We start from the raw sequence: 15742 nt of genomic DNA on the forward strand, positions 1-15742 counted from the left end.
GGGCACATAAACAGGGCTTCTATATCTGGACCACATTCCTGTCTTACTCGTGTATTATGTAATGTGATATTTAACTCTCCAATTGTATCATAAGCTTTTTGGCATGGACTTTATACTGCGCTCTCCAGTGGAAATGTAACGCAGGCCACATATGTAATTTAAAATTTTCTAGTAGCCACATTAAAAATAAATAAAAAGGAACAGATGAGGGGCGCCTGGGTGGCGCAGTCGGTTAAGCCTCCGACTTCAGCCAGGTCACGATCTCGCAGTCCGTGAGTTCGAGCCCCGCGTCAGGCTCTGGGCTGATGGCTCGGAGCCTGGAGCCTGTTTCCGATTCTGTGTCTCCCTCTCTCTCTGCCCCTCCCCCGTTCATGCTCTGTCTCTCTCTGTCCCAAAAATAAATAAACGTTGAAAAAAAAAATTTAAAAAAAAAAAAAAAGGAACAGATGAAAACAAGTTTAATAATGTACTTTATTTAACCTAGTATAATCTGAACGCTATTTCAACACGTAACCAATGTAAAAAGTATTGAGATATTTTACATTCTTTTTTCTCATACTGAATCATCAAAGTCCATTGCTATTTTATTCTTAGTGCCCATCTCAGTTCAGACAAACCATATTTCAAATACTCAGTAGCTGCATGTAGCTGGTGGCTATGGTTTTGGGCAGTGCTGTCTTATACTTTTGCAACTTAGTTCTAGTAACATAATTGTTGCTTTGTGTGTGTCATTTTAGTTACAGATTTCTCTAATTGAATAAAATATACGATATTTTTAAATGCCTGTCTTTATTTTCTTTCTCTTCAAGGCTCTTCCTTCTTCAATGATTATAGTAGCAGTTTATTGTCCTGTGATAGCTGCTGTTTTCATTGTTCTGAAGATGGTCAACTATCGACTCCACAGAGCACTTGATGCCGGAGAAGTTATAGATAGGAGTGCGAATGAGTTCCCAGATCAGCGAGCCAAAGCTGAGCAAGGCAACTGTTCAACCAGGAGAAAAGACAGTAATGGACCGAGGTGAGGAAAACTCCTGCCACTCCGTTTTTACACTGCATGTGTACAGTGATGTGATGATTGTGTTGTGCCTCTGCTCTGATATGTGGTTTTAAGGCAGTGTTCGATCTTACCACCAGATCTTCCCGTTATATTAGAGGTATAATGACAGGTACAGATTGTCGCATTAGACCCCAGCAAAGCTAATTGGCATATCTGGGGGATTAAATATGGCCTTATTACTAATAGCATGCTATACCAGTTATAACTTTAAAATATTTTATTCACACCAAAGACCAAAACCAATGAAAAACAGTGTAAGAAAATAATAAAGCATGGCTTGTAAATCTTAACATTTATATTGAATTTATATATATAAATTAAATGTATACATATCTTAAGCAAATTGTGACATTTTCCTTGACATTTATAATCTGCAATTTTTACTTAATCTATTGTAAATATTTTTCAATGATACATTCTCACCGTGGCAACTTAGCTGTTTCTTCCCTCCATCTTTTCGTAACTGACCTCTTAGGATTCAATTTTGTATAGCTGTCACCTTCTCCTGGGGGTTTTCTTTCTCCATCCCAGTTCAGTATTCCTCCTATGGCTCTCAGTCACATTCTCTTCAATACCTTGGCCTCATCCCCTTTCTCGTGTTGACTGAAGGATTTACTTTATCCACAGTCAAAAGTTTATTGTGACTTCAAAGAAATGATAGGTACCACTAATATAGGTCTTCAGAAAACAGTGTATGAACACTTGACATATGTAATAGTCCTCAAAACAATTCTGTGAGGTAGGTGCTCTTATTACTCCTGATTTTTAGATGTAGAAACTAGGGTGTGAAAGATTAAATATTCCAGGGAATCAGATCTGAAGTCCATGTTTTTAACCAATCTGTCATGTTTCCACTCAGTATAATATGAAAAGTGAGTACTCATTTTTTAAGAAAGGTGATACTTCTCTTTTCCAGTGCATCGAAAGCCTTTGTTTATTCCTTTAAAAAAAATGTTTTTTTAAATGTTTATTTTTGAGAGACTGAGAGAGACAGAGCGCAAGCGGGGGAGGGGCAGAGAGAGAGAGGGAGACACAGAATCCGAAGCAGGCTCCACTCTCCGAGCTGTCAGCACAGAGCCTGACATGGGCACGAACCCACGAACCATGAGATCGTGATCTGAGCCGAAGTCAGATGCTTAACCGACTGAGCCACCCAGGTGCCCCTGTTTATCCCTTTTCAGTTACATTTTCTCTACCCCAACGTGATTATCCTGTGTGTTCATTGAGCAGATATTTTACTTCTGTAATAATTTTGTTCATAGCACCAATCACTATCTGAAATTGCCTTAATCATTTGTTTGCATTTGTAAGCTTCTTGAAGGTAGGGGCCTTGTTTTTCTTATGAACTTCAGGTTCTAAATCAGAGCCTGTCACTGTACTTAGAAAATATTTGAAGTAGTGAAAGCATTTCTTTTGCAATATTTAAAAAAAAAATTTTTTAAATGTTTATTTTTGAACAAGAGAGACACAGGGTGAGCAGGGGAGGGGCAGAGAGAGGGAGACACAGAATCCGAAGCAGGCTCCAGGCTCTGAGCTGTCAGCACAGAGCCTGACATGGGTTCAAACTCACGAGCAATGAGATCATGACCTGAGCCAAAGTCGGACGCTCAACCAACTGAGCCACCCAGACGCCCCTCCATTTTTAAGTTTTTCATTGTATATTGTCAAATTCCAAAGATTTTACTTTATACTTACTGTGACCAGCAATTTGAGGGCTGCTTTCTCTGCATTTTTGACAACATTGAGTATTTAGTATTTAGGCAAAACTGTGGTAGATACCTCATTGTTTAATTTTAAGTTTTTGGATTACTAGTTAAATGGAGGTATTTTTCCTATGTTATTATTGTCACTTATATTGTGTGACTGGTATACATTTCTATTAGTGGTTAGTTTCTTACTGTTGATATGGAGAAAATATTTATGAAGGACATTCTTTACATTTTGTGTGAAATACTTTTTTCAGTTTATAGCATTTTTAAAATTTATATGTCACAATTTATTTTTGTGTGTTCTCTTCTGTGAATGTTTATTAGTTCTGCCTTTGATATCAAATTGTGGAACATTTTTTCTTCCTCCATATAACATAAGTGTGTACCTGTGTCTACTTTCAGCATTTTTTGTTTTTTAGTTTTTTTAATGTTAATGTTTTATTTATTTATTTTAAGACAGAGAGAAACAGAGCATGAGTAGGGATGGGGCAGAGAGAGAGGGAGACACAGAATCTGAAGCAGGTTCCAGGCTCTGAGCTGTGAGCACAGAGCCCAACGTGGGGCTCAAACTCACGAACTGTGAGATCATGACCTGAGCCAAAGTCAGATGCTCACCTGACTGAGCCACCTGGGCGCCCCCAGCATTTTTCTTTTTATAATGTTTATTTATTTTTGAGAGAGGCAGAGACAGAGTATGAGCGGGGGAGGGACAGAGAGGGAGACACAGAATCTGAAGCAGGCTCCAGGCTCTGAGCTGTCAGCACAGAGCCCGACGTGGGGCTTGAACCGCGAGATCATGATCTGAGCTGAAGTTGGACATGTAAATCGTCTGAGCCACCCAGGTGCCCTTCCTTTCAGCATTTTTATAATTTTATTTTTCATTCTTAAATTGAAGTCAAGCTAAAAAATTCTGGTGGTTTTTTTGGTTTTGTTTTTTAGGTTAGTCCCAACACTATTGAGTGAATAATGTATTTTTCCCCCAGTAATTTTAAATGTTTTCCTTTTCATTAGTATACTTATATATACTTATGTCAGATTCTGGGCTTTATTTTCTGCCCCATTGCTCTCTTTCTGTTTTGTTTATGCCATAATGCTTTTATGACTTACTAATATGCTTAATATTTAGTGGCATGAATCCCTTTTCAGTATTTTTATTTTTTTAATTTTAATTTTAATTTAATTTATTGTTTTGAGTGGGGAGTGCAGAAAGAGAGAGAGAGAGAGAATGAGAGAATCCCAGAATCCCAAGCAGGCTCTATGCTCAGTGCAGAGCCCAACATGGGGCTCAGATCCCACAACCAAGAGATCCTGACCTGAGCCAAAATTAAGAGTCGGACACTTAACTGACTGAGCCACCCAGGTGCCCCCTTGGTATTTTTCTACTTTAGTGTTATCTTGGTTCTTATGCATATACAGCTGACCCCTGAACAACGAGGGAGTTTAGGCGCTAAACACCCTGCCTCATATAGTCAAAAATACATGTATAACTTTTGACGTCCCTCACACCCCCCCCTACTCCCCCAGCAAATTTACTACTAATAGCCTACTTTCCCTGGAAGCCTTACCGAGAACATAAACAGTTAACTAAAACATATTCTGTATGTTATATGTGCTATGTACTATAGTCTTACAATAAAGTAAGCTAGAGAAAAATTATTAAAGTCATAAGAAAAAATACAATTACAGTACTGTAAAATGTAAAAAATCCACATATAGGTGGACCTTCACAGTTCAAACCTGTGAAGTACAGGGTTCACTGGTACTTAGTTTTCTGTGAGATGTCCCTTGTGTGCTTAGCCTCCAGAAAATTCTATTAGAATTTTGTTAAGTGTATTTAATATAGGACGAAGTCAGCCTTTAAAATATGAAGACTCATCAGGGACATGGTGTATACGTCCAATTTTTCATTTGCCTTTTATGTCTCATATATGAATTTTTTCTTTTGGGGTGTATGTATTTTTTAAGTCTATTCTATTAGGAAATGCGTAACCTTGTATTATGGATAAACAAACCTGCACTTAACCTGCCAGGGCTTGAATCACTGCATGACTGTATGACCTTGGGGACTGACTTAAGCTTTTTATGCCTTGGCTTTCTCATCTGAACGATGAGGCAAATAACAGTACTGTATCATAGGATTATTATAAAGAATGAATGAAAGATCATATATGTAAAACATTTAGAACCATTCCTGATACAGTTAGCTCCCGATACAGTAATTGTTAGCTCCTATTTTTTCTGGATATATGTTTTTAATTCCTTTTGTTAATGAATTATTTTTCCTTTTTTTTAGTTTAAAAAATTTTATTGTGAAATGTATATATTTCTAAACACTTTATCAATCATATTGTTCAGTATAATTTAGGGAATAATAATTAAGTGACTACTTGATTCCCCACCACACAACTTAAGAAATAGGATATTATACAAATACCATACAGGCCTTCATGCAGTTCTTTCCCATTTCATTCCATTCTATTCCTTTAAGAGTGACCATTATCTTGAATTTTGTGTTAATAATTCCCTTGACTTTCTTTATCATTGTGTAGTCTTTGTAGATATTATTAAACATATATTTTATCTGCCTTGGGGTATCCTTAAGTGAATAATACTGTATGTCTTTTCTCTGCGAGGGGCTTTTTTGTGCCAAATACTGTGTTTTATAGGCTTATTCATGTGGATGCTTATAGTCATCATTTATTCCTGCTTGCTTTTGCATACTCTAGTAAACAGGAATAGACTACAATTTGTCCATTTTACTTATCCATGTGTTCTGAAAACACATTGTTGTGTGTGTTTCTTGGTACACATGTATGTATCTAGTGAACATAAGCTGGTTTATAGGGTATTTTCATGTTCAGTTTTAGTAGATAATTCCAGCCTGTTAGCCAAAACGTTTGTACCAGTTTACACTCCCACCATTAGTATGTGAAAGTCCTTCTTGTTGCATGTCCTCATCAATATTCGATATTAGTAAGTTTTAAAACTTTGTCATTCAAGTAAGTGTGAAAGGTGTCTCATTGGGACTTTCTGATTACTAATGAGGTTGAACATCTTACCATATATATTTGGTCCGGGTAGCTTTTCTGTTCTTTTCCATTGTCCATTTGCATCTTGTTTCATTTTTCTTTGGAGTTGTCTTTTTCTTATTGAATAATAGGAGCTTTTGAAATATATTCACGGTACACTACTTTATTGGTTACATACATTACAGACATCTTCTCCCACTTTGTGGCTTGCTGTCTTGCTTTCCTTAAGGAGTCTTAAGATTATCATATATCCTTTAAGACTTATCATTTTTTTGGTAATCAGCACTTTTGTGTCTTAAGAACTTATTTCCTACAGGAAGATCAGAAATATATTCTCTTATATTCTCCTTTAAAAGTTTGCATTTCTTTTGTTTTCTCATTTGAACAAATTATTTTAATTGGTAGTGTCAGGTAGGGATTCAAGACTTATATATGAATAACTGGTTTAATCAGTATTTGTTAAGCAGACTATCTTTTCCTTGGTGATCTGCAGTACTCTGTCATAAGTTAAATTTCCATATATGGTGGGTATGTTTCTGGCCTCTCTTTTCTGTCCTGTTGATCTGGTTCTCTATGCTGTGCCGTTACCACACTATCCCAGTTACTGTAGCTTCATAATATAACTTTTGATAATTGGTGGGGGGTAGACCTCCTACTTTGTTCTTTTTCAGGAGTGACTTTTATTCTTGGCTCTTTGTTTTTGAAATAAAATGTATGGTCTGCTGGGCAAAGTCTACAAGAACTTAAGGTTTTTATTCTTTTGCTGAGAATCATTATCTTTACAATAGCAAATCACCATTTATTTAATCTTCTTTAATATCTTTCAATAAAGATTTATCATTGCTCCATTAAAAGGCTTGCATAGCTTTTGTTAAATTTGCCAAATTATTTTACAGCTTTTCTATTATAAAACTCCTTTATAATTACCTTCTGGTTCCCTTTAAATATAGCAGTTTACTTTTTTCCCAATGTTTATTTATTTTTGAGACAGAGCACGAGTGGGGTAAGGGCAGAGAGAGAGGGAGACACAGAATCCTGTGCTGTCAGCACAGAGTGCGATGCGGGGCTCGAACCCATGAACCGTGAGATCTTGACCTGAGCCAAAGTTAAGATGCTCAACCGACTGAGCCACTCCCTATTTAACTTTTTCATTGACTATGATTTCTAACACATTGTTAAAATGAAACAGTATTGGCTTACATCCTTGTCTTTTTCTAGCCTTAAATAGTGTTTTTAAAGTTTCACCATTAAATGAGATCTTTGTTGTAGATTTTTGTTCTTGACATGTTTTCCCCACCCTCCCACTTGGGACTTTCACATTCTGTTCTGAAGAGAAGAAATGAACAGGAAAATACTTTATTTCCAGAGCCTGTCACTGTGCTTGATACAGTATAGTTGTCAATTTGTTGCATGACTGAATGAATATAGTAGGACTACTTGAGCCTTATGGTTTTCATTGGCTCTGGGATAGCAGTTCAAAATGCTTATTAAATCTTTATCTTAGAAAAAGAGTCAAAGTCATTAATGTTTGTATTACACTTCTAATGTTTCACATTGGATTCCAATACGATTTCAGGACTGGAATACAAGTATATTGAAGACCATATTTTCTGTTTCTCATGGCCGTAACGCTTGAAATATTGTAAATTAAGGATCCATTTAAACTGTAGGTAAATTTTAGGCTAAAGTGTTTGAAGATTTATTTTGTTTAAGGATTTTGTTTTTATTATATTTTTATGAACATCATTGTAATTTAGATTAGATTTGTAAATTTAGTACTGAAATGGTACTGTGAAGTTTTTGATTAAAGCCTGAGCAATTAATGATACTAATAACCAACAAATTAGTTTGTGAAGTCTCCTTTATAATTCAGATTAGACCCCTTCTGCTTTTCTGCCTCTCCGTGTACCTGGTATTTTTTTTTTTAACAGATGGGGAAATTAAGGCATAAAGGTAGAGATTCCCTGAATTTGGTGTATTGCTTACTGCAGTAGACCACTTTGCCTCTGTGAGAATTGTAAACTACTATACTTTCCAGGTATGTGCTGAAATTGCCATTGCCGAAAATCTGCAAGTCTTGCTAATAAAGAAAACTCTTACTCAGCCGTTTTGTGTGTTTAGCTATATTTAGGACAGCGACAGCTGGCTAAAAGTTCTACTTCTGAATTTGTAGAGAAGAGAGGTATAGTAATTTTGCTAGAGGATTATTTTGTTACAAAAATTGCTGTCCATTTTTTCATTCATCCTTTTTGCTCCCTTCAATTCCTGCTTCTCTCTCTGTTTTGGCCATTGGGCATTTGTTCTGGATCAGTGTTTGTCAACTGGGGGCGATTTTACCCTTAAGGAGACATTTGGCAATATTTGGAGACATTTTTTGTTTATCACAACTGGGGAAATGCTGCTGGCATTTAGTGGGTAGAGGCCAGGGATGCTGCTAACTGTCCTACAGTGCGCAAGATGGTCCCCCACAATCAAGAACCAAGTGGCCCAAAATGTCAGTAGTGCTGAGATTAAGAAATCTTTCTTTAGACAGTGGTGTTCATTTTTGGCTTTGAACTGGAAAGAGAACTTCAGTGCTTGTTTTTTGAAAGGCAAGTATTGGTGTCTTAGAGTAGACTTCAAAGCTATACAGACAAGATGTTCCGATCTTGTCTTAATTCTCACTGGCCATGAGAACCTACATTAAGGTGTGTGGGGGGAAAAAGAACAGATATAACACATTGTAGAGTACTGTGTAAATATTATTTGTATCCTCCTTTTCCACCTGAACTGCATATACCAGTGACTCAGCTTATGTCGTTTACTCCTCTGACAGGTTTTTACACCTTTTGGTTTTCAGTTTTTCATCTGTAAAACGAGGATAATTGTATTTATATTGTAGATTTTAGGAGATATTCTGTGAGAAAATGCAAATAAAGCATGTGCCCCTGTGACTGGAATGTATTAAGTACTTAATAAATATTTGCTTTTATTTATTTATAATAACTTTACTTTCAGATTGTAATCTTTTGTACCTATTGTCAGAAGTGGTATATAAAACTAGGCAATATTGTCCATCAGCTGATGAATGAGGAAACAAAATGTGTCCTGTCCAAACAATGCAGTATTATTAGGCCATAAAAATATGAAGTACTGATAGTTGCTACAACTTGGAGTAACCTTGAACACATTATGCTAGGTGAAATAAGCCAGTCACAAAGACCACACGTATTATGATTCCATGTATATAAAATGTGCAAAATAGGCAACTCTAGAAAGACAGAAAACAGATTCCTAGCTATGTAAGGCTGGGGGTGGATGGGAAGGGGGGTGGGGAGGTAACAGTGAAGAGGTTTGTTAATAAGGTGGTACAAATGTTCTAAAATTAATTGTGGTGATAGTTGTATAAGTTGATGAATGTATTAGAAACTATTGATTTGCAGAGTTTAAATGGATGAATTGAATGATAATGTGAATTGTTTAGCGGTACAGTTGATGTATATAAACTGGGCAAGATGAGGGCTCTCCGTCCTTTCTCTGGGGTTGAATATTTGATTCCTTAATTCTCACCTTATGATTTCCATCTGCTCTCCATCTTCTGATTTCCGTGGGATGTGACTTAGAGAATGGATTCTGGTGGAGAGAACAGTGACATTGCTGGTTAGTCCTCCCCACTCATTCAGTGTGGTGATAGCAGTCTGTAAACCACTTACGATGTTGCCCAGTTAGCGGTTTCTCCTTCTGGCCTACATGTCTTGTATGGATTGACACCAAACAGCTAACAAAGCTGAGCACATTTCACTTTTTCCATGTCTGGACATTTGCGTGCTGAATTGGCTGTCACCTTTGTACCTGCGTTCCAGTATGTTTTATTTCTATGCACGGATAGCAAGTTAGAAAGCTAATTTTCTTTAGTGAACATGATAGAGTTAGGAACCCATTAAGTAACCAGGGACAGGATGGTTATGAGACCATTAATAAAAATTTGCTAGAGTTTAAACAGCTGTAGTGATAAATACTTATTGAATGAAAGGTATACTGGCTAGTGAATTCTGTTTTGCCTGTATCTTTTGATCGCAGCTGTCAGAATACCTCATTGAAATAGGCTTATGGGGATTTATGGCACACGTTACTGAAAAGTCTACGTGTGAGGGGTGTCTTCAAATTGGCAAGGTGCAGTTTCAGTCACTTCATGACCTGACTTATCTTTACCAGGCTGGGCTCCTTTTGTTCACTTGGTTTCTTAGCGTCTCCCCTTATGGTTATAAAATGGCTTTAGCAGCCCCAGGCCTTTAATCATCTCAGCATTAACACTAGCAGGTATAGAGAAATACCCTCTCGTAACAGTAGAACCCCCCACCCCTGGCCTGATTCATACTAGCCTGAGTTGGGTCCTGTGCTTATTCTGGAACTAAGTTCTGTGAGCAAAAGAACGGAACGTGCTGATCGACTTTGGCCAGTGGTGCTCCCCCCCAAACCTGAGAGTATGTGGTTAACATTACCCAAAACCATATGAGAGTTTGGGATGAGGTGGCTCACCAGAAGAATTTTGGGTTGTTTTTTGGTGTTATTGTTAACCAGATGATTGAACTAGATGGTGGATGGCAGGATGGTTTATATCTACTATAATTCTAGCTAATACTAGAACTTTCATCCCTGATAATAATAACTTAAAAGTTTATCGAGTGTTTCCCCTGTATGTACCAAGTAGAATGAGTAAAAAACTTTGGGCAAAAAATAGGATTATGGTAACTTTTAGGCCTGAGTTCTAAAAGTTATGTTCCTAAGGAACCTTATTATAAAACTTTCTAAGTTTTTTGAAATTTGGTGTGATGTTTTTTCCTAATTTGAGGATCCTCTTATCTTTAAGTACCGTATGTAGACTTCTTCAGTTCTTTGAACTTAGTACTTTTCTCTCTTGTCTAATACCTGTTTTACCACATCACATCATTGTATTTTTATTTACTTATTAGAAAAAATTTTTTTAATGTTTATTTATTTTTGAGAGACTCAGTGACAGAGTGAGAGCAGGGGAGGGGCAGAGAGAGAGGGAGACACAGAATTTGAAGCAAGCTCCAGGCCCTGGGCTATCAGCCCAGAGCCCGACACGGGGCTTGAACCCACAAACTGTGAGATCATGACCTGAGCCGAAGTCAGATGCTTAACTGACTGAGCCACCCAGGTGCCCCATCGTTTTACTTTTTAAACTTAAGCCTTCTAACTCTATACAAAACTTAAAATCTTAGCTTTCTACTTCTGTAAAACAAGTTAGTATTGCAGTTAAATGCTGTTAACTTAAAAACTACAGATAGAGGTAGTTTGACAAGGCTGACTGTTCTTTTGCGTGTTGATCAGTGTCTTGCAGCTCAGTGAGACTGTGCTCTTAGAGATTGGTCGTCTAAGATGTGATTACTTTCTGGGTTTGCCATGGCCGGTTTCTCCTTGCTCTTGGGGAGCAAAAGGCAAATCGTGGTTTTATGGCACATGTCATAAAATACGTGCTATATTTAGTGTCTATAATTGTCATTAAGGCTGCTTTCTAATATTGGATTGGGTGAGAGTTTTAAAGATTTTCAAGTAGTGATGTGGTTATAAAATAGTTCAGACTATAAGACTTAGGAATGAAGAATGATCTTTTTTTAAATTGCTATATTCTCTGTTAGAAATTAGTATATTTTAGTTTTATAGAAAAAGGTATAATAACTTAAAAATAATAAAAAACCGTTGCTGGCAGAATAATGACAGTTACTCTCTTTTTCTCAATGTTCCCCACAGCGATCCTGGTGGAGGGATTGAAATGTCTGAGTTCATTCGAGAGGCCACACCCCCAGTTGGTTGCAGTTCAAGAAATTCTTATGCTGGCCTAGATCCAAGTAACCAGGTGGGAACCTGCTGTTTTGTCTTTTTCCCTCCTCTCCTCCTGATGGTGGTCTCAAGCAATTCTGTCTGTAATAGTCCATTGGTGTTGGGGTTTATCTTGCTGATTAATACATTTTTGATTGTTTATTAATATCTTTTGTTAGTATTCTTATTTTTAACTGAATTTTCACATTAATCAAGTCCATTTTTGCTGAGCATGCAGCATGCTCAGCAAAACTACTCAGGCAACTGCCGTTGCTTGCAGTAGTTTTGATCGCAACAGTTGTGCTGAGTGCCCTTCGGAAAATCAGGTCCTGGCTTTCATGGTCTCATTTACCTTCACTTTTTTTTTTTTTTTTTATCGGAAGGGTATAGATGTCTGGGGCTATTCCTAGCTTAAACATGGCAAAAAAAAAAAATTAAATTTTTAAAAATCTACACTTACTGTGTGAGCACTGAGTAACGTGTAGAATTGTTGAATCAATGTGTCAAACACCTGAAAGAGATAGAATGTGTGTTGATTATACTTAATAAAAAAACTTTCTCGGGGCGCCTGGGTGGCGCAGTCGGTTAAGCGTCCGACTTCAGCCAGGTCACGATCTCGCGGTTCGTGAGTTCGAGCCCCGAGTCAGGCTCTGGGCTGATGGCTCAGAGCCTGGAGCCTGTTTCCGATTCTGTGTCTCCCTCTCTCTCTGCCCCTCCCCCGTTCATGCTCTGTCTCTCTCTGTCCCAAAAATAAATAAACGTTGAAAAAAAAAAAAAAAACTTTCTCAAAATCTTGCTGTTCAAGGTGTTAGTGGTAGAGTGAGATGTAGAATACAGATCTGCTTTTGCCAGTTTTAATGTCTTTCCATTCTGTAACTTTTAACTTAAAATAGTAACTCTGAAAGTATGCTCTCAAAGGGTGACTGATGCCTGCTGTACTGTCATTGTGTGTAACCCCGGCCGGGCCTTTGCTGCTGCATTTCTGTCTTTCATCCTAAACATCTCCCACACTAATCCAAGTCCTACTTATTCCTGCCTGCCCTCTCCACAGACGAGCCTGCTAGCTAGAGTAACACTGCATAAGCATAAGAGGGGAAACTTAGCCAGAAGCTTCGAAGTCTTGTCATAGTAGAACTTTAGATAACTATGGGTTGTAGTAGGTTATTATTTTATGTCAGCCTTTTCATTATGGAGAAGAGGAGACCACGGATTTGTATTAGGGTCTAGATCTCACTTCTTGATTTTCACTTCAGTCTTTCTGCTGTTCTACTACTCTACTTGTGGGTTGAAATCACTCTTCCTCCTTTCTGCTCCACAGACTTAGGTTTTTGTTTTGTTTGTTTGTTTGTTTGTTTGTTTTAACTTCCTGGCCTAACTCTAACTTTTGTTAGAGCCATCCCCTGTTTCTCAAGATTTTCAGAGACCTTGTGGTATTGCCCCTCTCTCTTGCATATGGAGCACTTACTGATGTATTTATTTAGCACTTGGGATTTGGTATGTGATCATATGTGGCAGTCTGTAAGCCTCTACAGAGCAGACTGTCTTCTTTCCTCCCCTGGCTAATAGACCGCCTTGTGCAGAGTTGACTTTCAGTGAATAGGTGCTAATTATCTTTATCTACATAGATAGTAGAACTTTAGAGGTAGAATCAGACCTGGCTCTTCATTTAAGAAAGGAACAAGTAGCAGACCTAATTATCCTGACTGCCCCACAGTATTCTGCTGTTCCACATTGTTTAACCCTACATTATCTCAGAACAGTATTAGGAAAAACACCATATTCTGTGAATCAAAATCTTGAATAGGGTCTTGTACAGAAGATTTGCCTCTATTTGAATTGTATTTCATCATTTAAACTTCCAAGTGGGTGAATTTTTGGTTGCAGTTTTAGTTGTGATTGAATGTAGTGTAGTATTGAATTCTTTCCATAACAAGCAGATGGGAAATGTCAGAGTTAAACACACACACAGAACATTATGGAAAAGGACTGTGACATTTTAATTAGGTTCATACCTTTCAAGTTTCGGTTTTTACAATACCAGTTTTAAAGAAAAATGTTGCTATCCTTAACCCTCTTTTGGTTAGCCTGGCTTTCTGTGTCTCTTTACGAAATGAAATGACTTAGCCCTTAAATATGGCTGCATGTTTTCTATGCTTAACTAACTCTGGCCTTTGTTCATACTAACACGTGTTGGCAATGTAAGATTACTAGGGAGTGAGCCTGTGTTTTCCCCACAATCTTTTGGAGAGCCAAACTTTTTATCATTTTTTTCAGCAGGACAGTTGAAAGGGTGCAGCCGTCTTCAGTAACTCTACCATGTTTTATGCAGGGACTCCCATCCTGAGTGTTATTAAAGCTTGTCTGCACACAAATGCATGGCATGCCTGATTTGGTTCTCCTTAAAATATTAACTTTTGAATAAAAATTGGCAAATATTAGAAGTTACTGTGCTACATGGATTTTGGTGTTTTAGTATTATCCTAACAAAAGGAATGGTTGGCATAATTATTTTTACCGCCTTTTTGTATACTGGTAGCCATATTACTAGAAGGCATACTATATTTCTTGTACATATTTTATTATGTAGCATTTATTACACCTGATCTTAGTTATTTGTGTGAATGTCCTCAGTACTAGGTAGTGAACTGGAGCGTAGTGCCTCTATCTCAGTTGTTGTTATCATTGTTTCCTTCTTGCCACTTATACCTTTGTCTCCCTTCCATCATCTACCCTCTGTTTCCCTTCCCTTTCTTTTTTCTTGTTTTTTTACTGCTCCCTACCTCCCTCTCCCTCTCTTTCCTTTTGTCACTGGTCTTCCTTCATATATTTTAGTGCCAGATACCTTTCAAGTCAGTTTACTTGAATGGAGTTGTGGGGGGGGGGGGGGTCTTACCCTCAGAGACTTGACAGTTTCGTAGTAGATTTGCCATAAATAACCAAAGTCAGAAACATGACATATGTTACCAAGGAAATGTAAATATAAGATACAAAGTAATAATTGTCATAGGAATGGTACAGAAAAGGGGATAATGATTTTAGAGGAGAAAATAATTTGTTTCCAGCTAGAAGAAGGGGCAAAGTCTGCACGGAGGAGGTGGCCTTGCCTGATTGTTCTTTAATTGGAAGAAGTTTTTTTCTCAGACACCCATAATCCTTCCTGACCTTTCCTATGGCATTTACAAAAGAGAAGAAACAACCGGACCCTTTTGGTTTGTGCAGACTATTTTTTTTTCCCTTAAATTTTTCATTTTCTAAATGTGTTCATTTTTACAAAAATAGCTAGTGAGGGAAAGCAAACAGAAGAAAATAAAAATCATCCATAATGTCATAATCAAAAACCATTTTTAAAAAAGGTGGGATTATAGTATGCATGCTGTTTGGAACTTGATTTTCTTTATTGACTATATCATGAATATTAATGTCATTAAGTGTTTTTCTACAGTGACATTTTGGGGAATGCATTCTCCTATTTGGATGTACTCCTATTTGGATGTTCATTTTCTCAATCCCCTGTTTCATATGTAAATAGTCCCAATTCTTATATTTTGGGGGGATAAATTTAAATAATGCAGGAAAACATGAAGAATAAAATATAATCATCCATTCTGTCCATTAAGCCAGCAAGTAATAGAACTCACCTAGTTAAGTGACTTAAATAAGAGTTTATGTTTGTCAAACAGGTATGGAGGGGGCTGTGTGGCATTTGTTCAGCTCAGTAATGTTAGGACTTGGGCTGGCTTTTCCCTCAGGGTTGCAGAATGAGCACAGCAGCTTTAGTTATGACCCTGCTGGAAAGTAAGAAGCAGGTGGCACTGTGCGCAGAGTTGTCCTCGGTTGTCTCCTCAGACATGCAGAGATCTTTCCCTGAAGCCCTCCCGCAGACTCTTGCCTGTGTTCATTGACCAGGAACTAAGGCGTACCCCTAGACTGGAGACTGGGCCCCCTTCTCAGAGATCAAAAGATGGATACTCAGCATCTGAGCAAAGTGGGAATCTTGTTAAGGAAACAAAAGGGAACACTTCTGTGGTTGTGACCAAATGACTACCATAATCATATTCAAGTTTTGGTTTTTTTAATAGAAAGAGGTGATGTGAACCTTGACTTGGCTTTTTTTTTTTTTTTTT

At 37.5% G+C, this 15742-nt stretch overlaps 1 protein-coding gene across 8 annotated transcripts in view; it reads left to right on the forward strand.

Annotated features, from left to right (window-relative positions):
* The window catches only part of PCNX1 (pecanex 1), a 171709-nt gene that overhangs the window by 38436 nt on the left and 117531 nt on the right, over nt 1-15742 (forward strand). For 7 of the 8 annotated variants that reach the window (XM_030319448.1, XM_030319452.1, XM_030319450.1 and 4 more), the window contains exons 2-3: nt 810-1018; nt 11550-11655. In XM_030319448.1, the coding sequence (XP_030175308.1) occupies nt 810-1018; nt 11550-11655 (315 nt within the window). Of the gene's footprint in view, nt 1-809; nt 1019-7738; nt 7834-11549; nt 11656-15742 lie in introns of those variants that run through there. The other variant, XM_030319455.1, reaches the window with a different exon arrangement.

The sequence above is a fragment of the Lynx canadensis genome, chromosome B3 (assembly GCF_007474595.2).
Source record: "Lynx canadensis isolate LIC74 chromosome B3, mLynCan4.pri.v2, whole genome shotgun sequence".
NCBI lineage: Eukaryota > Metazoa > Chordata > Mammalia > Carnivora > Felidae > Lynx > Lynx canadensis.